Source organism: Xiphophorus hellerii, chromosome 6 (genome assembly GCF_003331165.1).
Source record: "Xiphophorus hellerii strain 12219 chromosome 6, Xiphophorus_hellerii-4.1, whole genome shotgun sequence".
NCBI lineage: Eukaryota > Metazoa > Chordata > Actinopteri > Cyprinodontiformes > Poeciliidae > Xiphophorus > Xiphophorus hellerii.
The window spans coordinates 341,020-367,811 of NC_045677.1; the positions used below are offsets into that span (position 1 = coordinate 341,020).

Below are 26,792 nucleotides of genomic sequence, written 5' to 3' on the forward strand. Positions count from 1 at the left end.
GAACTATAAATTGGGCTGTATTGACAGTTAAATGAGCTGGTTTGTTCAATAAATAAGCTGAGAGAAGTTGGAGTAACACAGACTGCGTCTCCCATGTGCTCATTTCCATGCTGTTTTTCAGCTTCATCTGCTGCTGACGGGTCCGGAACCCTGGTACCCGTTACATATTGTCTAATGACACGTTTGTCACTGTGCTTGTACCAAAGTGGCAAAGACATTATTTTGTTGAAAAATTGAATATTTCAGTAATTCTTTATAATTCTCAAAAATCGTTTATAGACATATTGTGCATTTTTGAGAGGTACAGATGAGATTACTTGTTTTAAAAAATGACCACTGGGTGGCGGAATGGTTCACTGGCTGGAAAAACAGGCAGTCAAACCAAGAAGCAAGATGGCGTGTCCTGGTGGTCTGCCCTCAGTTAAACCTGCACTCTTTGCTCTCCGATTATAATGACACATCGAGTAATTATAAATAATTTCAGATTACATTTTATATGACAGGTAGTTTGATACTCTGTCCTGCTACTGGGAGCTAATGTCTATGTGAGCTATGCTACCCTTAGCCTTTTTCCCTTTGGCTGCTCAGCTCTTACTCTTTCAGCAGATCCGCTGTGTGGACTCCGCCCTGCTCACCTAGAACTTTGTTTTGATTATCATGGCAGCCTTGTGGCCAATCACGTGTGAGAATATTGGGCCATACCATTGTCTGAAAACAAAGACGGGGAAAGATACAACAGTCAATAGACCAACGAGGAGGAGAGTGCGCTGCACAAACCCTAACTGACTCTTGTAATAGAAGCAGCATCTGGCTGAAGATTAAAAATAATATCTAGTAATCAATTATAATTATGGATCTGTTTGGTAGATTTGTGTGCAGTGTTTTGTTTATTTGTTTTAGCTAAAAAGGTTGATTAAAATATTAAATAAAATTAAGAACATCTGCTTTTGTAACTCAAAAAATGCATAAAATTAAGGAAGTGTAAGACCAAGATCCTGGTCTGGGTCTTCCTGTCCAGCTTTTTTGTGTTGCTTGTCCAGTCCAGCTTGTTGTCCAGCTACAGGCCAAGATCTGTATAGCTCCATGTTACGGCCAGTGGCCTTTTTCTGTGTTTGTTGTTTTTCAGTGGCTAATCAGATTGACTCCACCTGGAAGTGGGTGCTGCCCTGCTTGTCCTGTGCTACATCCTGAGGCCTACCGTGATTGGGTCATCAATTGCCGGCTCCACCAATCACTGTTGAGGCCTCCCTTTAAGAACCAAGGACATCCTGGGAGAAGGCGCGGGCTGTTTCTTTGTTTAGACAGCTTGCCACTTTGTTAGGGGTTTGACTGCTGTAAACTTGTTTTGATAGCTCTGATAACCTTTGTTAGCTCTGACAACCTTTGTTAGCTTGGATAGCTTGTGTCACTCACTTTGTCCCTGTGTGGGATCTTTGATTCTCTGTTAGAGATTTGTAGTTTGTTTTGTGTACCCTGTTCTGAAAGTCTATTTTTGTTTGGTTAAGTTCTTTGATTTACAATTGATTGTTTTGGGGTTTTGTTTTGTTTAGTACCCTTTTGTTAGTCTCTACATTTTGACTATTGTTAATTTTTACCCCCTTTATTTTTGTTGAACCCAAACAATAAAACCTCTAAACTGTTAAACCTTACCACCTAGGTTTCTTTAATGTTACTTCCCTTTCCCCTGGCCGAGCCGGGTCGTAACATTAAATGGGGGCTCGTCCGGGATCTATTTAACACAATCCCGTGGCTACAGTTTAGGGAAATTTGTTTGTCTTTGTTGCCTGGAGGTGCTGCTGTAAAGTTTGCGTTGTTGGTTCAGAAATGGCTCAGTTTAATATTGACCAGTTCTTGGAACAGCCTTCTCTTGAAAAACTTGCATCTTGTCGTAAAGCTGATTTAGCTGAGATTGCAAGTTACTTTTCCATTTCCTATTCCAAGCAACTGCTGAAGAAGGAACTAAGGGATCTAATTGTGAATAAACTGGTTGAGTTGAATGTGTTATCTTTGCCTTCACAGATTCCAATCTCATCTGCTCTACCAACTGTTGCTGTGCCTGCTGCAGAGATGGAATCTGCTGGCCCCTCAAACCTTGCAGAGAGGCCTCAGGAGCTATCACCAGTGGGGGACCTGAAGGTGGTTGGTGGGATTCAGACTCCTGTCACACTTCCTAGGTTTGATCCCCTCTCGGCTTCCTCTGGATCTGTTGGGTCCAAAGTTGATGCTCGCCTGAAGGTTCGTCTCGCCAGATTGCAAGTTGAGGCTGAGGCTGAGGAGAAAGCACAACTCAGGCAATATCAGCTTGAAATTAAACGGTTGGAAATTGAGGCTGAAAAAGCTATAAAGCTTCGACAGCTAGAGCTTGAGTATAAGGCCAGATTTCCAGTTCAAACAACCAGTGAGAGCCCTACTAGTAGTTCTAGGGGGCCCTCTTCTATTAGACCCTTTGATGTTACCAAGTATGTCTCTTTAGTACCTGAGTTTTGAGAGACAGAGATTGATTCTTACGTCTCTGCTTTTGAGCGAATAGCACAGGCTTTACAGTGGCCACCTGACGTTTGGTCTTTGCTTCTACAGTGCAAAATCTATGGTAAAGCTCAAGAGGTTGTAGCCGCCCTTCCTCTTTCAGACACCCAAAAGTATGATGTTGTTAAAGCTGCCATTTTGAAAGCTTATGAGCTTGTTCCTGAGGCTTACCGGCAAAAATTTAGGTCTTTTAAGAAAAGCCCCTCTCAGACCTATGTAGAGTTCGCCAGAGAAAAGGGAAGTCTCTTTGACCGTTGGTGTGCTTCAAGTAAGGTGACAAATTTTGATACTCTGAGAGAACTTGTTCTATTGGAAGAGTTCAAAAATTGTCTACCTGAACGTGTTGTTGTTCACTTGAATGAGCAAAAGGTAAGCTCACTGTCTTCTGCTGCTGTGTTAGCTGATGAGTATGTGCTTACACATAAGTCTACCTTTCAGTCCGTGCTCAATAAAAGTGTGTCTATAAAGTCAGCTGTTGAGCAACCCAAATCAACTCCTCAAAAGAATGACAAGGAGTGTTTCTATTGTCACAAAACGGGTCATCTCATTGCTAATTGTTTAGCCTTGAAACGAAAAGAACAGAACACACAAACCAAACCTAAAGGTGTGGGGTTAATAAAGAGCCAGTCTCATACCCTAGGAAAGGCTGAACTTAGCTATAGTCCCGATCCATGTTATGAACCTTTTTTGCTGACTGGATATGTTTCATTACCAGGAAAACTTGCAGATCCACATCCAGTTCATATTTTGCGAGACACCGGTGCCTCCCAATCTGTTATCTTAACAGATTCCTTACCATTTTCTGAGTTGTCATCTTGTGGCTACAGTGTTGTTCTGCAAGGACTGGAAATGAGTTATGCCCCCCGGCCTGTACACTTGGTGCAGTTACAATCAGAACTGATTTCTGGTATTTTCCCCATTGCTGTTTGTTCTGCGCTTCCAGTTAAAGGTATTTCCCTTTTACTTGGTAATGATATTGCAGGTGGTAAGGTAACACCATCCCTAGAAGTATTAGATGTCCCCTGCTCCCTTCCTAAGGAGGAAGACGCAACACAGACTACTGTCTCTACTTCCTGTGTGCTCACCAGGGCTCAAAAATTGAAGGGAATCTCAGAGGAAAATGTAGACTTGTCTGACAGTGTGCTTATGTCAATCTTTTCAGAGGAGAAAAAACTACCGGCTACAACACAGTTGCCTGCAGTCCCGCAGCTGAAACCAGATGTGCGACAAGCTGATTTTGGTTCTTCTCCCATCTCCCGATCACAGCTTTGTGCAGCTCAGAAGGTGGATCCAACCCATACAAGGTGCTTCTCAAGTGTTGTAAGTGCTGACAAAGCTAGAGTTGAACCAGTAGCATTTTATGTAAATGATGGAGCATTGATGAGAAAATGGTGCCCTGTTGTCCTCCCTGATGCTGACTGGAATGTGGTACACCAAATTGTGATTCCATCAGGTTACCGCAAACATTTTGGCCTTGGCACATGAAGGAAGCTGGTCAGGACATTTGGGAGTAACAAAAACTTATCAGAATGTTCTGAAACATTTTTACTGGCCCGGATTAAAAACAGATGTACGCCAGTATTGTCGCAGCTGTCATACCTGTCAGGTAACTGGTAAGCCCAACCAAGTTATCCCTCCTGCTCCTCTCCATCCTATACCCGTGGTTGGAGAACCTTTTGAGCGAATCATCATGGACTGCGTTGGACCTCTTCCTCACACGAAATCTGGCAATCAGTTTCTGCTCACCTTAATGTGTGCCTCAACTCGTTACCCAGAAGCAATCCCACTGCGTAAGATTACCTCCAGCTCAGTAGTAAAAGCGATGACAAAGTTTTTTTCCACCTTTGGCCTTCCTAGAATAATTCAAACTGATCAAGGCACAAATTTTCAGTCTAAACTTTTTAAGCAAGTCCTAAAAGAACTGAACATACAGCATACAGTCTCCAGCGCTTATCATCCTGAATCTCAAGGAGCTTTAGAGCGTTGGCAGCAGACGTTAAAGTCTATGCTACGAAAATATTGTACAGAAACAGAAAAAGACTGGGATGAAGGCATACCTTTTGTTTTGTTTGCCGCTCGGGAGTCTATTCAAGAGTCTCTAAGATTCAGCCCCGCTGAGTTGGTGTTTGGCCATACACTCCGTAGCCCTCTGAAAATTCTCAAAGAGAAACTCTTAGAGATAAATGTTTCTCCCCAGGAAAACATTCTGGATTATGTCTGCAAATTCAGAGAAAGACTGCATCAGTCTTGTGCTATTGCGAAAGAAACACTAGGTGAGTCTCAAAGGTCTATGAAAAAGCATTATGACCAGTCTGCTCTGTCCCGTTCTTTTGCTAAGGGGGAAAAAGTCCTAGCTTTACTACCTGTTCCTGGTTCTACCCTTTCTGCCAAGTTTTCAGGACCTTATGTGGTTCAGGAAAGGTTGAGTGAGACAGATTATGTAATCTGCACTCCGGAAAGAAGGAGGAAATCTCGGGTCTGTCACATAAATATGTTGAAACCGTACTGTTCTCGAGACCCAAACGGTAATCCTGACCTTCAAACAGGTCAATCCTTACCTTCACCTTGCTCCTCAGCATTGATTGTAAGGGATTGTTCTGACTCTGCTATAGAGGATGGTTTAACATTGCGTCCCATTTCTTACCAAAGCTCACGATTGTCAAACTCTAAAATGTTGAAGGTTCTGCCTAACCAGCTTTCACATTTAACAGAGGAACAAAAAAATGATATTATTGTCTTGGTCAAAAGTTTCCCAGAACTATTCCATGATGTGCCAAGACAAACTTCAGTTCTTAAACATGATATTGATGTTGCCGGGGCCAAACCAATAAAACAACATCCGTACAGAACAAACCCAGTTAAAAGAGTTTTGATGAACGGTGAAACAGACTACATGTTACAACATGGGTTTGCTAAGCATAGTTCCAGCCCATGGAGCTCCCCTTGTCTTTTAGAGATGAAACCTGATGGTTCTCCTCGTTTTATAACAGACTTCCGAAAGGTAAATTCAGTTACTGTTATGGATTCCTATCCACTTCCCCGTATAGAGGATTGTGTTGATACCATTGGCAATGCCAATTTTGTAAGTAAACTGGACCTGTTAAAAGGATACTGGCAGGTACCATTAACGGATCGTGCATCAGAGATCTCTGCCTTTGTGACACCAGACCAGTTTTTGCAATATACCGTCATGGCGTTTGGCATGTGTAATGCCCCGGCCACCTTTCAACGGTTGGTTAACACTGTTCTGTCTGGGTTACCAAACTGTAATGCATATCTTGATGATCTCATTGTGTATACTTCTACCAGGGAAGAACACATAAAAATCTTAAGAGATGTGTTCACACGGCTTGCTGAAGCTTCGCTTACTGTAAACCTAGCAAAGTGTGACTTTGGTAAAGCAACTGTCACTTACCTAGGTAGACAGGTCGGCCAGGGACAAGTATGCCCTGTAGAAGCCAAGATAAAAGCCATCGTTGAGTTTCCTGTCCCTAGCACCAGAAAAGCCCTTCGCCGTTTCTTTGTGTGAGAGAATGGACATCAGATGTAATTACACCCCCTCCCTTTTCTGTTTGTTTATTTGCTTCCATTTGTCTTATCCTGGCTGTGCTGTTAAGCTCCACTTATCTTACTGAGATGCACTGGACTGCAGTGACAACGCTTCGCCACCAGTGGGCACATAGAGCACGGTGAGCAGCACTCCTGACTCAGCGAGCCAACGGCAATTAAGCGTAGCAACGGCTGGTCAGTGAAGGCGCTCACTGTCGCTCTCATGTTTCCACAGGTAAATGTCAATTAGCGCTGCTGTTTATGTCTCTTGTGGAGAAGGTGGGCTAGGGCGGAGTAGCGAGGTATATATGTGGAAGTGTTTAGTTAATTATTTGACTTGTATTGTAAATATTTATTATTTGACTCATGTCGTAAATATTTATTTGTGAGCGAGCCAACGGCAATTAAGCGTAGCAACGGCTGGTCAGTGAAGGCGCTCACTGTCGCTCTCATGTTTCCACAGCAATTGTCAAAATAAAAGAACCTGCGCAACACCACACTGATTTATTATTAAGTGTGCAACATTTGGCATGGCCAGTTATTACCGAAACTTCTGTCGAAATTTTTCGACAGTAGCCCACCCTCTCACTACTCTGCTGAGCCCAAAAGTAGACTTTGTCTGGACTCCTGAATGTCAGCATGCTTTCGAAAGTATAAAATCTCTGTTGTCATATGCACCTGTCCTCTCTTCTCCAGACATGTCAAAGGTTTTCAAACTTGAAGTGGATGCTAGTGCTGTTGGAGCTGGTGCTGTACTGTTACAGGAAGGTGGGGACGGAGCTGATCATCCCGTCTGTTATTTTTCCCGTAAATTTACACCCAGCCAACTCAATTACCCCATCATTGAGAAAGAAACTCTGGCCTTGCTACTTGCACTTCAACACTTTGAGGTTTACCTAGGGTCTAGTCCTGTGCCAATCATAGTGTACACCGACCACAACCCCCTTGTTTTCCTTTCTCGCATGTACAACCACAACCAGAGACTCATGCGGTGGGCTTTACTGGTACAGGATTACCATCTTGAAATCAAACATAAGAAAGGTGCAGACAACTTCTTAGCAGATGCTTTATCTAGAGTGTAGCTTATATAGTTACCTTCGGTTGGGAACGTTCCTTCCAAACACTTTGGTTTGGGATTTTAAGGGGGGAGGTGTTACGGCCAGTGGCCTTTTTCTGTGTTTGTTGTTTTTCAGTGGCTAATCAGATTGACTCCACCTGGAAGTGGGTGCTGCCCTGCTTGTCCTGTGCTACATCCTGAGGCCTACCGTGATTGGGTCATCAATTGCCGGCTCCACCAATCACTGTTGAGGCCTCCCTTTAAGAACCAAGGACATCCTGGGAGAAGGCGCGGGCTGTTTCTTTGTTTAGACAGCTTGCCACTTTGTTAGGGGTTTGACTGCTGTAAACTTGTTTTGATAGCTCTGATAACCTTTGTTAGCTCTGACAACCTTTGTTAGCTTGGATAGCTTGTGTCACTCACTTTGTCCCTGTGTGGGATCTTTGATTCTCTGTTAGAGATTTGTAGTTTGTTTTGTGTACCCTGTTCTGAAAGTCTATTTTTGTTTGGTTAAGTTCTTTGATTTACAATTGATTGTTTTGGGGTTTTGTTTTGTTTAGTACCCTTTTGTTAGTCTCTACATTTTGACTATTGTTAATTTTTACCCCCTTTATTTTTGTTGAACCCAAACAATAAAACCTCTAAACTGTTAAACCTTACCACCTAGGTTTCTTTAATGTTACTTCCCTTTCCCCTGGCCGAGCCGGGTCGTAACACTCCACCTCCTGTTCTCTCACACAGACAACTTGTCCATCTTACTGGGTACTGGAATATTTCCCATGATCACAGAGGGAAGTGATGATTTACAACACCTCTGGTTATTGGCAAGCCTAGCCTTTAGCATAGCCCCAACCTTGCAGCCTCCTCCACAGCTCCTCTGGAATGGTACGCCTCCATCAATACCAGCTCTTCCTGATGGTCAGCAACTATTCTCTTGAATAAATGAGAAAGATGACTCTTGTGTACAGGTTTGCTGTACTCATATTGTTACAAAGGCTCGGGTGTTTATTACTTTGGACTGGGAGAGGGAGGTGCGCCACCCGGTGGCGAGTTCGTTATTGCACATTCAGCAGCTGCAGAAGCATTATAGCTCTGGGAGTGGAGACACGCAGCTGCTGCTTACCGTTTCGGTTGAGGTCGATGTGCGTTCTTGACTTACTGTAAGTAATTGCTGTTAAATGTATCAAGGCAGTTAATTTAGTAGTTCCGTCTGTATTACATGTTGATGTTATATTCATAAGAGTCGCCGGTTTAATGCGACCTTTTACTAACTCCACGTGGGTTAGCCTGTTAGCTATCGGTTGTAGCATTCAATATACGTGTCGTTAGTTTGTGGCCAGCAGATGTCACTGCAGCAACTTGTACGTGATAATGTGTAAGGTGAATTAACGTGGGCTTTATTTTCTGTTGTGATTTAGACCACATCACCTCACCTCCACATCCACACATATCCAACTCCAAGCCTGTACTACTGCTGTAACAACCAAATAAAGAGAGCTTCACAAACAGGAAATCCCCTCCTCAGTTTGTCCTGATCGACACACAGTGGCGAGTGTAAATATTCCACCAGCCTCAAGTTTAGAACGTAGAACCTTCGCTACAATTTATGGTCCTTCGAGCCGGAGTGGGACACTTACCACTGTTTCAGCATGCAGTTCAGCCGTGAAGCAACGATGAGACCAAAGCGGCAAACCCGCCCGCCTTCCTATTTACAGGATTATGAAACCAACGATCAGGAACACCGGTTTCAGCCTCTGTTTGATTATCGAGGTGTGCGAGCTGAGCCGAGATGTGAGGATAGCTCGTATTCACCGTCGGAGGAGGGAGCTGCCAAGATGACACCCCTCAGCCCCCCATCTACCGCAGCCGGATGTAAGCAGTGGGAAATCACGGTAGATGAGTGGGTTGGTTACCCCGAACAGACACTTACCGAACCACAGCGGCGGAAGAGCTTGGCAGAAGAGGATAACAGAGATTATTCTACTGGCTCTCCACATCACAGGCAGCAGCAGCAGAGCTTCGCACCATACCACTCGGAGCTGGAGCAGTTAAAGATGAAAGAAATCGAATATGAGCGGGCTAAAGAAGAAGTACGTTCTGAGTTAGCCGAACTCAGGGATTTAAAGGAAGAAATGAGGAGGAGAATGGGATATATGCCACAGAGTATGGCTACTTCACAGCAGCGGTTCGAAATCCCATCACCGACATACGCCCCGCCTCCTCCTTCGACATGGTGGAGTAACGGTGAGGAGGGGGAGGAGGAATGGCCTGAACCTCCACCGTGGCCCAAGACAGAGGAGGAGGATGAACCTTCTCCATCAACCCAGCCTGTCTCGGTCATGTTGGAAAAGCTGATGAGTGATCTACAACTCTTAAAGAATCGGACCATGGCACCACAGGGCGGAAAACCACGGTTCATGAGATCTGTCCCCACACAAGAAAAGATGCCGATAGATCGTCGGGGATCATTGAGGCCAGGAGGCCCGGATCGACCAACGAGTTTGTATTCTCCTTCGATGTTGCCAGTTGTCACAGAACAAACATATCAAGGTCCTAGGCCAAGCATCCCCTACTTCGCTAGACGAGATCCCAGGGACTTTGCTCGGTTAAAGATAGCGTTGATTAATCTATTACCACCAGAAGGGACAGAGCTGTTCAAGTACCAGATCCTGGTGGATCACCTCAAACTCGAAGAAGCTAAACTCATAGCAGACTCTTATTTGAACTCCGCCACCCCATACTCAGACACTATGAGGGCTCTAAGTGAGAAATTCGGCCAGCCACACCAGATGGCATTGAACAGGATTGCCGGTGTAATGGATGCTCCAGACGTCCGCCGAGGTGACTCGGTGGCGTTTGAGAGGTTCGCTCTCGAAGTTCAGTCTCTGGTCGGGTTACTCAGGACTTTGGGTCCAGAGGGTGATGCTGAGCTGAGATGCGGATCTCATGTGGCCCGTTTGTTGAGTAAACTACCTGCAGAGCAGCGTGCAGACTTCCGTCGAGCCATGTTCCGCCATCCCAATGCAGTCTACACGTTAGTGGATTTCGCTGAATGGCTCCAGTACGAGACCTGGTGTCATAATTCGGACAATTATGATTCCGGAGCAGGAAATAAAGACAAAGCAGGACATCAGAAGAAGAGGGTCACGACGGTGCTGCATGGAACCAAGGACGGTTCCGTTTCCAGGGCTTCGGGGAGCACGGGCATCAAATCGAATCGTTATTGCCCATACTGTGAAAGTAATGAACATTACCTCAGCCAATGTACGGGCATTCAGAGGTTGTCCAAGGACCAACTATCGCAGTGGATAAAGGATCACAACAGATGCTGGCACTGTGTGAGATCTCACCATGCAGCCCAGTGTGATCTTCGGAAACCCTGTAACCTGTCTCAGGGGAAACATCTTCAGGTGCTTCACGATGTGAACACCAGAGACACTAAAGACACCACTAGAGAGGAGAGTTGCCTCATCAGCACCACTGACCAGCTGTATTTGGGCCGACCGCTGGTGTACGGCAGAGTTCTGCTGAAGGTGGTCCAGGTCACCTTGCATCACGGGAAACAGAGCCTCAAAACCTATGCCCTACTCGATGATGGTTCTGAACGTACCATGTTCCTGGCTCCTGCTGCACACAAGCTTGGTCTGCAGGGCACCCCAGAGACTCTGAATCTGAGAACCATAAGGCAGGACATTCAGACCATGAGAGGTGCTTCCGTTTCCTTTCAGATATCTCCTTCCTTCAGCAATCGCCGCCGCTTCGCAGTGAATGGAGCCTTTACGGCCGATCGCCTGGTCCTGGCAGAACAGTCGTACCCGATCGACAGACTCCAGAAACAGTTCAAGTATCTGTCCGATCTGCCTCTACATCCTTTCAAGAATGTGCAGCCTCTGATCCTCATTGGGACTGACAACCCTCACCTCATTACTCCCATTGAACCGGTTCGGTTGGGTCCATCGGGAGCACCAGCTGCAGTCAGAACGAGGCTCGGATGGGCTCTCCAGGGACCAATGAGAACAGAGGACAGTGGTCTCCAACACTCCCAGTGTTTGTTTACATCTGCTCCCCCCGCTAATGCGGAGCTGCTGAGGAATGTGGAGAAACTCTGGCAGACCGACGTTCTTCCCTACCAGAAAGAGAAGACAGTAACCCGTTCCAAGCTGGACCAAGAAGCTGTAGACCTGTTGGAGAAGAGGACCGAACGGGTGTATGTTGATGGGATTCTCCGTTACGCTACACCACTGCTACGGAAGAAAACCATGCCTGTCCTCAAAGCCTCTTCTGAATCGGTGATGTTCAACTTACGGAGCAATGAAAGAAGATTGAGTAAGAACCCAACGATGGCTAACACATACCAGGAGGAGATTCGGAAGCTGGTCCAGGCCGGTAGTGTGGTGAAGTTGGGCCCTCAAGACACTGCATCAAAGGGGGAGTCGTGGTTCATTCCTCATCATATGGTGAACCATAATAACAAGGACAGGCTGGTGTTCAACTGCTCTCACCAGTACCAGGGCCTTAATCTGAACGACTTCCAACTACCTGGACCTACCCTCAGTGCATCACTTATAGGAGTGTTACTGCGGTTCCGGGAACATGCCGTCGCCATCAGCAGCGACATAAAAGGGATGTTTCACCAAGTTCGCCTCCTTCCAGAAGATGGACCCCTCTTAAGGTACGTGTGGCGGGATCAGGTCAAGGACCGACCACCAGACATTTATGAATGGCAGGTGCTTCCCTTTGGCACCACTTGTAGTCCCTGTTGTGCGACCTATGCCCTCCAGCGTCACGTCACTGACCATAGTCAGGATGGAGAGGATGTGCGGTTTTCTGTGGAGCGGTGTTTTTACGTCGACAACTGGCTGCAAAGCTTACCATTCGTGGATTCAGCGAAGGCCTTGGTGGACAAGCTAAGAGCACTGCTTCTCTCCACAGGATTCGACCTTCGTCAATGGTCAAGTAATGCGATGGAGGTGATCAGCCACTTGCCATGTGAGGCCCGTTCCCCTGCTACAGAGCTCTGGCTGACCCAAGACAAGCACGATCCATCTGAAAGCACACTTGGGCTTAGCTGGAACCCTCAGCAAGACCTCATTGGCTACAAACACAGGCCTCTCAGCTATGGGACCGTGACCATGAGGAACATCTACAAGGTTCTCGCCTCCCAGTACGATCCTCTGGGTTACATCCTACCCTACACGACTCGGGCCAAGGTGTTGGTTCGTCAGCTGTGGGAGAAGCGGCGGGATTGGGATGACCCGTTGCTCCCCCCGGATGTACAGCAACTATGGGCGCAGTGGGAAGGTGAACTCCAACTACTGCCCCAAGTCACCTTACCCAGACATTACACGCATGCAGCTGAAGATGCTTTGATCATCAACAGACAAGTACATATCTTCTGCGATGCTTCGGAACAGGTTTATGGGTCCGTGGCATACCTCAGGTCTGAGGATAGTCAGGGACAAATACACCTAGCCTTCCTCCTCGCTCGCTCACGGGTAGCCCCCAGGCGACAGCTTTCCATACCTCGGTTGGAGCTTTCTGCAGCCTTAACAGGAGCCCAGCTAGCCAAGCTGTTAAGCGCTGAGCTCACCCTGAAGATTGACACTACCACCTTGTGGACAGATTCCACCACGGTGTTGAGATGGATACTTTCGGACTCATGTCGCTATAAAGTATTCGTGGGAACCCGAGTGACGGAGATTCAAGATTTAACAGACTCACAGTCCTGGCGTTATGTAGATTCAGCCAGCAATCCAGCTGATGACATTACCCGAGGTAAGACCTTGCAGGAGTTGTCTGAGCTGAACAGATGGACAAGAGGACCCCCCTTTTTACTTCAGACTCCAGACTACTGGCCCACGCCACCAGCAATCCCACTCGAAGAGGAACCCATAGAACTTTGGAAGTCAGCCTTTTGTGGTGTGACTTCGACATCTACCTGTCTGAACTCAGAATCTGAAGCCTACAAGGACTGGCAGGAGTTGCTCGAGTCAACAGCACAGACCCTGCAGGATGCAGAGGGGACAGATGGAAATCTGAGTGCGGAAAATTATCGCAAGGCGGAAAGACACCTTATCAATAAGATACAGCACGACAGCTTTCCCGAAGAGATTAGGCTTCTTAGTTTAGGCAAGCCGGTTGCCATCAACAGCAGGTTGCATGCCTTGGCACCCCAGTTGGATGAAGCAGGAGAAATCCGAGTAGGTGGCCGATTGAGGTACGCGACGGATCTTGAGCTAGGAGCGGTTCATCCCATTGTTCTAGATCCGAACCACCCATTCACCAGACTGCTAATACAGGACTACGATCGACGTTTGTGCCACCCTGGTCCCGAACGATTGTTCGCTGACATTCGTCGGAACTTCTGGATATTACGAGGAAGAGAAGCGGTTCGACGTCATCAGTCCAGATGCTCTGACTGCAGACGATGGAAGGCCAAGCCTACGGTTCCTCAGATGGCCGACCTGCCAATTGCGCATCTGCGCCTCTTCAAGCCTGCGTTCTACTCCACAGGCACAGACTGCTTCGGACCATTTCAGGTCAGAATCGGGAGGCGCAACGAGAAACGATGGGGCATAATCTTCAAGTGTTTGACTACCAGGGCAGTCCATCTTGATGTACTTACGCACCTTGATGTTGACTCCTTTCTTATGGCCTTAAGGAGATTTATAGCCCGTCGGGGTACGCCGGTGGAAATTCTCTCAGATCAAGGAACTAACTTCCGTGGAGCGGAACGGGAGCTACAACAGGCCATGGCAAAGATGTCTTCGGACCTGCAGCAATCCCTCGCCAAGCAAAGGATCGCTTTCAAGTTTAATCCCCCTGGTGCACCTCACTTTGGTGGAGTGTGGGAGAGAGAAATACGCTCCGTGAAAACGGCTTTGTATGCCACCGTCGGGGCTCAACCATTGCCCGAGGAGGTGCTGAGGACAGTTCTTATAGAAGTGGAGGGCATTCTGAACTCGAAGCCATTAGGCTATGTTTCCTCCAGTATCGCTGATCCTGACCCTGTGACGCCAAATCATCTGTTGATGGGGCGGCCGGATGGGTCACTGCCTCAGGTCGTGTACCCGGCAACTGAATTTCCCAGCAGACGTCGCTGGCGGCACTCCCAGGTGCTGGCAGACCAGTTCTGGTCCAGATTCATCAGGGAATACCTTCCCAATTTACAGGTTAGGCAGAAATGGCAGACCACTCAAGCTGACCTGAACGAGGATGCTGTGGTCATGCTCATGGACCCCCAACTTCCCAGAGCCTTGTGGCCCGTTGGACGGGTGACTAAGGTGCATCCCAGCGCTGACGGCCGCATCAGGTCGGTGGATGTTAAAGTGAAGGACAGAGTCTACACTCGACCAGTAGCGAGGATGGTTGTTCTTCCTGCGGCACCCGAAGAAGCCGGCGGTCAGGATTCATCATTGAAGACTTAGTTCGTCGCCTTTGTTTGTAACAAATGTACTTCATACATTTGGGGGCGGCTGTTACAAAGGCTCGGGTGTTTATTACTTTGGACTGGGAGAGGGAGGTGCGCCACCCGGTGGCGAGTTCGTTATTGCACATTCAGCAGCTGCAGAAGCATTATAGCTCTGGGAGTGGAGACACGCAGCTGCTGCTTACCGTTTCGGTTGAGGTCGATGTGCGTTCTTGACTTACTGTAAGTAATTGCTGTTAAATGTATCAAGGCAGTTAATTTAGTAGTTCCGTCTGTATTACATGTTGATGTTATATTCATAAGAGTCGCCGGTTTAATGCGACCTTTTACTAACTCCACGTGGGTTAGCCTGTTAGCTATCGGTTGTAGCATTCAATATACGTGTCGTTAGTTTGTGGCCAGCAGATGTCACTGCAGCAACTTGTACGTGATAATGTGTAAGGTGAATTAACGTGGGCTTTATTTTCTGTTGTGATTTAGACCACATCACCTCACCTCCACATCCACACATATCCAACTCCAAGCCTGTACTACTGCTGTAACAACCAAATAAAGAGAGCTTCACAAACAGGAAATCCCCTCCTCAGTTTGTCCTGATCGACACACAGTGGCGAGTGTAAATATTCCACCAGCCTCAAGTTTAGAACGTAGAACCTTCGCTACGCATATGTAGTTAAAACAAAGGCAATCAAAAATAAAGTTAAAAGTGCTGGAGTTGTTGCTGTCACCTATAGCGCACTCCAAAATGTTTTTATCACGTGAAGCACTTTGAACTGCCCTGTTGCTGAAATGTGTGATAGAAATAAACTTGATAAGACGAGGGGTGGTAAAGCACAACCCATGAATGGAAGCCTTAGTCCTCAACACAGCCATCACAGGAATCACTGCAACAAAAAACACACACTAATGATAGTGCAGAAAAATGCACCACTGAATTGTTTGCATTGGCACAAGTATGGGCGAATTTTCCTGCCATAAGTCAAGAGCACATATTTCCAGTTTGAAAGCAGAATTTAATTTCTTTATCAAAACTTGTAATGCTGGCACTCAAAACTTCTGCTCTCTTTGAAATATTCTCTGTGCTCTTTCAAATCTTTGTGCTCACGCTCAGATTTCCTCCTCACTCATAAAACTTCTGTATCTATCTGTATAGAGAAAGAGATATCTATATAGATAGCTATCTCATCTATTCATCTATTGGAACAATCTACCTAGAAGATATTTGTAGAAACCATTAAACTGTTAAAAATCAACAGCAATTTTTAAAGTGTGACTTTTTAAAGTGTAGGTGACCTCTGAAGGCTAAACCCTGCCCATGGCAAATTTAGAAAAATTCCAGCAAATGTGGCGGAGCCAAGGGACACAGCTGAGTGAGGGGATAAACAGAAGGTTATTTGGGGGTGTGGGTGTCTCATGATTTTTTTCTTTCTTCAAAACATTAATAAATTTAACGACTTTTATTCGGTGTTGTCTTTAAGCTATTAAGGTTAAAGTTTAATCAGTAAAGACATTTTGAATAATGTCAACTTTGCATTAAAGTGTTATGATTTACAGAATGACACTTTATGACAACAGTCATAAATATTCATGAAGACTTCCTCATGTTCATGACAGGTGTTAAGTCATGTTATAACAGGTGTTATGTCATGTTTATGACGGTGTCATGACAGTTTTATTCACAACCCGTCAAATAAAGTGTTACCGAATATTTCAAAGAAAGCAGAAGTTTTGAGTGCATGCATGACAAGTTTTGGGAACAAAGATTAAATTCTGCTTTCAAACTGAAAATGTGTGCTCTCGACCTATGGCAGTAACATTCCCCCATAGCCAGACAGACTGCGGATTCATTTTGTGTAAATGCTGGATTTAACAGGGACGTCAAATAAAAGTCAAAACAACTCATATGTCTGTACTGAGAGCACAATCACTGCTGTCTACTGCAGGAAAGACACTTGCCACTAGCAATCACGGCACACAACCCCGCAAAATGTAAACTATCCTTCTGATAACATAGAGTTAGAATCCACCAATATTTCGTCACGGTAAATTCTAAGAAACGGATGTTATTTAGAGAACTGTCTGTAAATCTGACACAAGTCAAACAAGTTACCCAATCTATGGTGTGTTTAGAAAAAAATCTTTGGAAGGACATTTCTTTCACAATACTTGGTCTCTGGTAGTAATGAGCTCATGGGATTCCTCATAGATACTCACACTGCACATTTTCTTGTAGAATGACATGGAGCCTTTTATTTAATAATAAACATTTGGTTGCACTTTTGCACTAGATGAATTATAGTAGTTGCCAGTATACTTAATCCAAGGTGCAAAGTCAGCTTACTATTGATTTGAAATTGGACTGCTTAAATTGCTGATAGAAAGCAACAGGCACTATCCTTGACAACTGTAACCATGTCAAGGTCAAGGTTAAGGACAACAAATATCTTTTCTATTAGTTGTCAGCTTTTTATCTGGTTATCATATAGCTACGAGACCTTTGCACAGCTGCAGTGAGAACTGTTGACTGCATGGGTTAAATGGCTTAGGAAATATATTTAGTAATAATACTTCTGTAGCAAAAAACAAATGGGTTTCAAAGTTTAGCTTTTTGTTTTTATAAAATATGTGGCATGTATGGTGGCTTCACGAGTCAAGACATGTGTCACAGGCAATAGTTGGAATGGCCAACAGTTAACTAAGATGAGGATGAAGTGCAGATTTATTGCTTTTTTGACTAAAATCTTTTTCAGATTCAATGCTATTGCTGTATGTTGCATTGTATTGCTTTGGTGTGTGTGTGTGTGTTGCACAGGTAAAACAGCTGCCTCCTACAGGCCTATTTCCTCCATCATTTCTGTTATGAGTCTTTGTCCAAGCAGCCCAGGACATTTTGTGTTGTCATACTACTGGTATAAATGCTATTTGAAATACTACAACATTTCTACCTTCCATATCTCAATTGTAATTTTTGGCCAATTGAAAAGACAGCTATTGCCTGAAGCAAAATGATACAATATATTGCCAAAAGTGTCCGCTCGCCTGCCTTGCCTCACATATGAGCTTAAATGACATCCCATTCCTAATCCTTAGGGTTCAATATGACCACTGCATCTGACGCTTTGCATTGCAAAGATTAAACTCAGCATCAGACTGTTGCTATGGTAACAAAACAATCTAATTATGAAGATTGTTCTTTGAACTTTTACAAAGTAAACTTGCCAGCTCCTTAAAATCTTAAATTTAAATGTTAAACAATTTCAGATCTTTTCATTTATGTATGCTGAAACCACTAAATCAAATTTAGCAGCATTGATAGTCTTAATAAACAAATGTTATATGTATATATCTGTGGTCTGTGACAAAATGTTAGCATTTATGGTCCCCTGAAGGCCTGGGGGGCCTTCTGGAGCTGCTGACTTAATTTGAATTAAACAGAAGTGCAAATACTCATTTTCATTATATTTTCTTTTTATTTGTTGTTTTTAAGACTCTATAGTTTGTGGGGCTTAAATAGCATTTCACAGGTGATGTTTTCCCGTAACATATTAATTACCCAGTAATATTTTTATATTTCCTGTCAACTTAACATCTTTTAATACAAAGCCCCGACCACCGGGCTTAGCAAGTTTTCTGGGGGAAACCCTGGAATTATGTTAAATGTACTGGAGAAATCGAAGAACATGATCCGCACAGTGCTGCCTGCTTTGTCCAGATGAGGGTGGGTTTGTTGAAGCAGGTGTATGATGGCATCATCAACTCCAGCTCAACGGCAATAAGCAAACTGTAGGGATTCTGACATGGGCTTGTCTGCTAATTCAGGTGGGCCAACAGGAGAAGGATTCTTCATAAAATCAAGAAAATTATGGACAACCCTGACCATCCTCTTCACAAGACTGTCCTGGGAAAGCAGAGTATCTTCAGTCAGAGGCATTTTCAGGTTCAGTGTGATACAGACCGTTTCAGGAGACCTTTTCTCCTGACAGCCATCACCATCTTCAAAAGTTCTTATCAATTTGAAGAAGCTTGATGAGCTACAGCATTTATTTTCCCTTTGGGATTAATAAAGTATTTTTGAATTTGAATTTGAAATAAACCCACAGCAGTGGTTCAGCAGCAAAAGATTACACTGCAAAGCCTCTTGTCCAGAACTCCTCGATGCACCGTAGTCATTTCTCAGATAGCCCACATACAGCCATGGAAGACATCAATTTTGTAGCACCGGTATCACACGGCTAACTGCGCTACTGGACCAGTTCTAGGCTCTAAGGAGTGGGGAAGCAAGAATAACAACACCAGAGACCGCTGCTTTAAATGCAAAAAGCCGGCAATTTACTGAATGCAAAACACACATGAAACACAATACACAAAACCCCCCTAAAAAAAGAAGAAAAAGAAAAATGTATCACTTCTTTTTACTCACTAGTTCACCTAGCTTATTTCAGTAAAACTAATCTAATTTAGTTAGACCAGTCTCTTTTTCCTAGGTTATTTTAGTCAAACTAATTTAAGTTAGTTAGACCAGTCTCCTTTTCTTAGGTTGCACCTATTTCAGGATTCCTATTTTTTTCTCTGAGTTAACTCGCTTTTTTTTTCACAGGTAAGGAAATACCTTCAAACAAATCAAAGTGGACCACAATTATTCAATTCACATTCAGAGACATAACATATGAAAAGCCAAGTATGCCACTTTAAACTCAAGTTCAAGTCCAAATGTGAATTCAGGTTCTCAGTTCAATGAAAAGCTTCAGTTTTGATTCAGTCCAGAAAAATAATGATAATTTCACCAGTTCTTAAATCAGTTCTTAATCCTGTTCAGTTCGGTTTGAACCAGTTCCTGAAGTTCCTACCGCTCCGGCAGCGAATTATCATACGCAGGAGAGTCCCTCCCTGATATGATGGAGAAGATGAATTGAAGGTCTAGGTCTGGCTCGCCATCTTGAATCCCGTCTGTGAATGTGGACGTCGCACACGGCAGACCAATCTTCGCTCCGACCGAGCTTCCAACCGAACAAAAAAACCTGACCTGTGTAACAGGCCACAAACACGACAAAACTCTTTTTAAATCCTTAAATTATACAAATAAATTCTTCTTCATAAACTCAACATATTAACTGGATAACCGTTTATACATTAACCTGATCACAGTTTATAACGGAGCATTTCTTTCAAACAGCTACGTCTTAAGCGTTAGCTTTCTGCCAAAAGGAAAAGTACAACACGGTGAATATGTAAGAAAATAAACACAAAACTCACCAAAACCGATGTAACTCAGTTCTCATAAAATCCCAGTCAGTTTCCGACCAGGTAAATTATGTCTTCTTAACTATAATATTAACTTTTTTTTCCGTTAATCAATCAACTGCTCTTTTCCTCCGATTCCTCCTCTGCTCTCTGGTGTATGCACCGCAGCGTCACCCAGGCGTCGCGTCTGTGACGCTGGTTCCTTAAAGGGGCAGCGACGTTATTCTCTGTTCAGACTTTTAATCCGCTATTTATTCTTATTTATGTCAGATTTTAACATGGGCAAGTATTTATTCCTATTTATTCAGATTTTAACTGAGCAGCTATTTATTCCTATTTGTCAGATTTTAACGTGGGTTACACTGCCACTGTCGACAGTGGGACTGCCACTGCATATTTCGTAAAATGGTCGGTAATGACCAGAATGTCTTTTGTGTTACTTGAGTCCGGCTCCACACTGAGAAAATCCATGCACACGAGTTCGAGTGGTCTTGTGGCCACAATGTTGATGAGTGGTGCAGCTTTCTCAGGCATGGTCTTACGTCGTATGCAACGGTTGCAGGTTCTGACTTTATTTTCCACCTCAGTTGACATTTTGGGCCAATAGAATCGCTTCCGGACAAGATCTAGCGTGCGTTCTGTACCCATATGGCCCATGTCGTCGTGGAGGCTCTTTAGAACTACGGATCTCAGGGCTTCGGGGAGTACAAGCTGGTAGTGAGTCTGAGCACCCTCTTGTCGCCTGCGATACAAAACACCATTTGAGACCTCCAGTTTGTTCCACTCCCTCAATAGGAGACCAAGCTCAGGAAGTTCTTTCCTCAAGGATGGTGGGGGTTTCTCTCCAGACTCCACTTGCCTGAGGACTTCACTAATGCAAGGATCAGCATTTTGTTTGTCTCTTAGTTCAGCTGGTGCTAACGGGGGGATGACAGGTAAGCCACCAAGCTGATCCTCCTCTTCAAAGCTTTGAGGGAGAGCCTTTGGATGGTGGGCAAGTGACACAACCAAGATGGTGCTGGGTGATGTTTCCCCAGGCTGATTGTTGATTACTTCATGGACCAAGTGCTTCTCACAGATGGCCTTGATGGAGCTGTCATTCAGGTGTGCATAATCAGCTTCTGACAAGTGTCTTTTTGTGAATTGTTGTATCCTCTCCAACTCTTTTTGTGATGATGTGTCATCAGGTACTCTGCTATGAGGGCGTCTGGACAGTCCGTCCGCGTCCTGATTCTGCTTACCGGCTCTGTACTGTAGCTGGAAATTGAATGTCGACAGAGCGGCCAACCATCTGTAGCTCGTGGCATCGAGCTTAGCCGAGGTAAGAATGTAAGTTAATGGGTTGCTATCTGTGACAGCAAGGAATGTGTTTCCGTACAGGTAATCCTGGAATTTCTCTGTTACTGCCCACTTAAGGGCAAGAAATTCTAATTTGTGGGCAGGATACCTGGACTCACACTTCGACAGACCTCGGCTCGCATAAGCAATGACGCGCTTCTGTCCCTGCTGCTCCTGGTAGAGAGCAGCACCGAGGCCCAAAGTGCTTGCATCTGTATGTAAGATGTAGGAGAGCTTGGGGTCAGCAAACCCGAGGATGGGAGCGGTTGTCAGCTTTTCGATTATAGTGTCGAACGCTGTTCGGCACGCAAGCGTCCATCTATCACCAAAGTCATCCTTTGGATTGAAATACTTCTCAGAGTTCACTGTGGTTTTAGCGTGCTTTCTTAGCGGTGGATAGCCAGCAGTGAGCTCGTTGAGTGGTTTCACGATCTTTGAATAGTCTTTAATGAACCGGCGGTAGTAACCGCAGAAACCCAGGAAGGTTCTTAGTTCCTTCAAGTTGTTTGGTTTTGGCCAGGTTTTTAATGCTGCCACTTTGTCAGGATCGGTCTCAATGCCCTTTTCAGACACAATGTGGCCGAGGTACTTTACAGAAGTTTGGTAGAACTTACACTTCCCTGGTGACAGTTTCAAGCCAAACTCTTTCAATCGGTTGAGCACATGCATCAACCTTTCCTCATGCTCCTCCAATGTAGAGGAGAAGATGATGAGGTCATCCAGAAAAACTAGGACTTGCTTCAAGTTCAACTCCCCCATACAACGCTCCATAAGTCTCTGGAAAGTGCTAGGGGCGTTGGTTATCCCCTGAGGCATCCTGTTGAATTCGAAGAATCCTAGAGGGCAGACGAATGCGGTTTTGTGTTTGTCTGCTTCCTCCATCTCTATTTGATAGAAGCCTGATTTGAGATCAAGCACCGAGAACCACCTGGACCCGGTCAACGCTGAGAAGGACTCTTCCAGATTAGGTAAGGCATATGAATCCTTTACTGTTTGTGTGTTCAATTTTCTGTAATCTATGCAGAGTCTGACATTGCCATCCTTTTTCCTGACAACTACGATCGGCGAGGAGAAAGGTGACTCTGATTCACGGATGACTTCTGCATCGAGGAGTTGCTGGAGATGGGTACGCACAGCCTCTATGTCCTGCGGATGTATAGGTCTTGGCCTATGTTTGAATGGTGTCTCATCACTGAGAGTTATATGGTGTTTGATTTTGTCAGTGCGGCCAAAGTCAAGCTCGTGCATTGCAAACACCTCTGGGATGGAGCTCAATTTCTCTGTTATCCTCTCTTTCCACTCGTTGGGTACAGGAGAATCAGTAAAGTCAAAGTCGAGATTTGGTTTTTGGCCAGGTTTTGTAGGAGAATCTGAGTCAGGGGTCTTGACAGGTTGAACACTCTTGACAGCGTGTATTTCTGCTATCACAGCCTTTGGGGACAGGGTGATGTCATGCTGTGACTCGTTTTTGAGCGTGACTGGTATGCAGCGTGATGGCTTTGGTGGTAGACTCACCAGACTATCTGCCACCAGGATGCCGCCAGGCAGGGACGATGACTTTGGTGACTCTACCATCACCCACTTTCCAACGTCAGATGTCCTGCAGCTCACTGATCCTTGAAGGACTTTGGTCTGTCCAGCTGAAATGGTCTCGAGGTCTCTACCATGAAGTCTCACCTTCCCCAGGCTGGAATCAGCAGACTGTTTTTTCCGGATTTCAAGGGTCTTTAAGACAACTTTATAGCCATAGGGAAGAGACTCAAAGTTCTGAGGTGCAATCTCTGCATACTTCTCATAGAGAATATCCAAAGTGTTCGTGCCGATAAGCACTGATGACAATGTGGAGCGCATGTCAGGTACAACCAAGGCCAGCGTAGGTACCTCGATGTCGACTCCAAGCAAGCTCTTTGGGAATCTGACGGTGGCCTCAACATAGCCAAGGTAAGGGACGCTTTGACCGTTGGCTCCTTCCACTTCTAGCAGGTCGTTCAAAGAATTGAGAGGCAAGTGAGACAGGTTCTCTAGATAGAAGGAGTTGGGAATTGTTGATACTTGGGAGCCTGAATCCAACAAGCAGCTACAGTCTTTGTCAGCTATGGTCACTTGTGCGGTGCACTTGGCTCCAATCAGACCTTTTGGCAAAGTTACTGACTGTCTTTGTGTGTAAGAGTACACATGGGCTCTGTGCAACTTCTTTTTGGGACATTTTGCCTGTGTTCCAGTCCCCGTTTGTCCCACAACCGGAACTGGGTCTAGTTTAAAGGATCAGGCTTTGAAGTGCCATGTTGTCTGTCCCATGCTAACTGCTTTTCTTTTAGCTGCTTCCTCTTCTCAGCCACCAGAGATGGGTTTGGTTCGCTTTCACACTGAGGCTTAATATGCCCATCCTCTCCACATCTAAAGCAATACCAGGGCCTTGGTCTATTGCTTGTGCTGATGCTTGCATCTCGGCTGTGGGGCTGCAACCTTTGAGATGTGTGAGTGATAGCTGGGGAATGTGTGCCAGCTGTCTGGGGAGCTAGTGGTCTGGCAGCAGATTTAGCTTTTCTATTGTCTTTCTGCGTGATGCGTGTGAGCTGGGACTGTAGGTCAGCTATTTGTTTCTTTAAGTCTTGGATTTCAGACCTGTGATCAGGAGCTGGCTGAGATGAGCCGCAGTCCTCTTCACTCTGCACATAAATGCCTTGATAATGAGAAGACACTCTTGGTTTTGAAACGTTGAAGTGCTGTTTCATGCGTGAAGCTTTGGAAGAACGTTTGTCTTCTGCTGTACGGAGTAACAGGAGAAGTTCAGCAAAGGTAGGTGGATTCTGCTTCTTTTGTTCTAGCTGGAGTTCAGCTATCAAGATGTTATCCCAACAGCCTCTGACAAACTGCCTGAGAAGATGCCGATCAAGGTCGCTTGCAGTTACACCTCCCCTTCTGAGGGTGGTGCTCAGCATGACCTGTAGCCGTTGTAGGTAAGCTGAGGGTTTCTCACCATTATCCTGCATTGTGTTGAGATACTTGGCAAAGAGGTCATCTCCATCCTCGACTGTGCCAAAAGCAGAGTCCAAGATCTCTAAATACGCACTAAGGGGAGAATCAGGTGTCAGGTGCTTCACGATGTCAATAGCAGGTGATAAGAGACTTTCAAGAAGCTTTCGCGACTTGTAAAGATCAGACTGTGTCATATCTTTAAGGAGAAGTTCCACACTGGAGCGCCATGTCTCATAATCTACTTCACTGTTGGGACGTGGGACACGCCCAGAGAAGGGTCTGAGTCTCAAGGAAGTGTGCACCTGCAGAGCAGAGTCTTCATTTCTCACTATGTGCTCAACAATTACTTTTTGTATATCAGATGGATTGACGTCAGAGAGTTTCAGAGCGGGTTGTGCCTTTTCTTTAGATGGTGTCGATGGTGGGGACCAATGATGTTGAGCATGCTGCTGCGGAGCCATACTGGGCAGAGGGCTTACCTGTGCAGCATTTTCAGGGGCATGTTGCTCTGGGGTATCAGGTGAGTTCTGCTCTGCGTCTCCATCTTGGGACTCTGAATGATCTAGATCGACAGTCTCACTGATGAGAGAGAGCTCTTCTCTGAGGACAGCTGCAAAGTCTTTACCAGTCTGTTTTGCGATGTCCTTTAACTCTGAAAGGTAAGTCTGTGTAGCTGTTTTGCTAGCTACAGGTGTGTAAACACTGGCTAAGGCTCTGATGTGGTAAGTGACATCAGTCTTAGTCTTACTGTTAAGCCTGTATGGCAATGAAGGTAAGAGAGATTGCACAGCTATGCCATACACATACTCTACGATAACCTGCTTGGCCGACTCTGGTTCAGTGGGATCTACTGGAATTACCCTTTGAATGGAACCATATTGTTTCAGAAAGTCACTTAGTTCGTCATCTACTTCTGTATCAGTTATACCGCTAACTATGACTGAGTTAGGGATTTTTACACTACTGGTTTGAACGACATCCATTTTTTATTCTTTTTACACTAAGAACAATATTATACGGTCTCTGGTTTCTAGTTTAAATGCTTTAAGCCACTCCTGGCTGGCTCGCCAAGTTTGTAGCACCGGTATCACACGGCTAACTGCGCTACTGGACCAGTTCTAGGCTCTAAGGAGTGGGGAAGCAAGAATAACAACACCAGAGACCGCTGCTTTAAATGCAAAAAGCCGGCAATTTACTGAATGCAAAACACACATGAAACACAATACACAAAACCCCCCTAAAAAAAGAAGAAAAAGAAAAATGTATCACTTCTTTTTACTCACTAGTTCACCTAGCTTATTTCAGTAAAACTAATCTAATTTAGTTAGACCAGTCTCTTTTTCCTAGGTTATTTTAGTCAAACTAATTTAAGTTAGTTAGACCAGTCTCCTTTTCTTAGGTTGCACCTATTTCAGGATTCCTATTTTTTTCTCTGAGTTAACTCGCTTTTTTTTTCACAGGTAAGGAAATACCTTCAAACAAATCAAAGTGGACCACAATTATTCAATTCACATTCAGAGACATAACATATGAAAAGCCAAGTATGCCACTTTAAACTCAAGTTCAAGTCCAAATGTGAATTCAGGTTCTCAGTTCAATGAAAAGCTTCAGTTTTGATTCAGTCCAGAAAAATAATGATAATTTCACCAGTTCTTAAATCAGTTCTTAATCCTGTTCAGTTCGGTTTGAACCAGTTCCTGAAGTTCCTACCGCTCCGGCAGCGAATTATCATACGCAGGAGAGTCCCTCCCTGATATGATGGAGAAGATGAATTGAAGGTCTAGGTCTGGCTCGCCATCTTGAATCCCGTCTGTGAATGTGGACGTCGCACACGGCAGACCAATCTTCGCTCCGACCGAGCTTCCAACCGAACAAAAAAACCTGACCTGTGTAACAGGCCACAAACACGACAAAACTCTTTTTAAATCCTTAAATTATACAAATAAATTCTTCTTCATAAACTCAACATATTAACTGGATAACCGTTTATACATTAACCTGATCACAGTTTATAACGGAGCATTTCTTTCAAACAGCTACGTCTTAAGCGTTAGCTTTCTGCCAAAAGGAAAAGTACAACACGGTGAATATGTAAGAAAATAAACACAAAACTCACCAAAACCGATGTAACTCAGTTCTCATAAAATCCCAGTCAGTTTCCGACCAGGTAAATTATGTCTTCTTAACTATAATATTAACTTTTTTTTCCGTTAATCAATCAACTGCTCTTTTCCTCCGATTCCTCCTCTGCTCTCTGGTGTGTGCACCGCAGCGTCACCCAGGCGTCGCGTCTGTGACGCTGGTTCCTTAAAGGGGCAGCGACGTTATTCTCTGTTCAGACTTTTAATCCGCTATTTATTCTTATTTATGTCAGATTTTAACATGGGCAAGTATTTATTCCTATTTATTCAGATTTTAACTGAGCAGCTATTTATTCCTATTTGTCAGATTTTAACGTGGGTTACAATTTGTTTTATTTTTATTGCTCAAACATGTGCACATTTTCTGAAGTTGTCCACTCATTTGCACATTCTTTGGATTGGAGAATGCCTGTTTACAATTACTTCACGGTATTTTTAGGCTCCAACTTTGTCTTTATTTGTTTTTATGTTTTATTTTTGTGTAAATTTAAGTACTTCAATTGTTTTGCAGGTGTTGCACCAGAGTTTCCCT

At 44.7% G+C, this 26,792-nt stretch overlaps 1 protein-coding gene and 1 long non-coding RNA gene across 3 annotated transcripts; one reads left to right on the forward strand and one right to left on the reverse strand.

The window, feature by feature from the left end:
* Positions 1-1,103: 1,103 nt before the first annotated feature.
* Positions 1,104-7,847, reverse strand: LOC116720900 (uncharacterized). The gene is made up of 2 exons (XR_004339483.1): positions 6,774-7,847; positions 1,104-1,578 (listed from the first exon to the last, which is right to left on the reverse strand). It is a non-coding gene; the product is annotated as an uncharacterized LOC116720900 (long non-coding RNA).
* A 262-nt stretch (positions 7,848-8,109) lies between these two features.
* On the forward strand, positions 8,110-15,218 carry LOC116720901 (uncharacterized). 2 transcript variants are annotated; one of them, XR_004339484.1, is made up of 2 exons: positions 8,110-14,783; positions 15,042-15,218. XR_004339484.1 is itself a non-coding variant. In XM_032564342.1 (2 exons), the coding sequence occupies exon 2, from the start codon at positions 8,782-8,784 to the stop codon at positions 14,557-14,559; it is 5,778 nt and encodes a 1,925-aa protein (XP_032420233.1). In that variant the 5' UTR covers positions 8,110-8,292; positions 8,551-8,781; the 3' UTR covers positions 14,560-15,218. The 2 variants fall into 2 exon arrangements, 1 of the variants encoding a protein (XP_032420233.1); XM_032564342.1 differs by having other exon boundaries at positions 8,110-8,292; positions 8,551-15,218.
* The last annotated feature ends 11,574 nt before the right edge of the window (positions 15,219-26,792 follow it).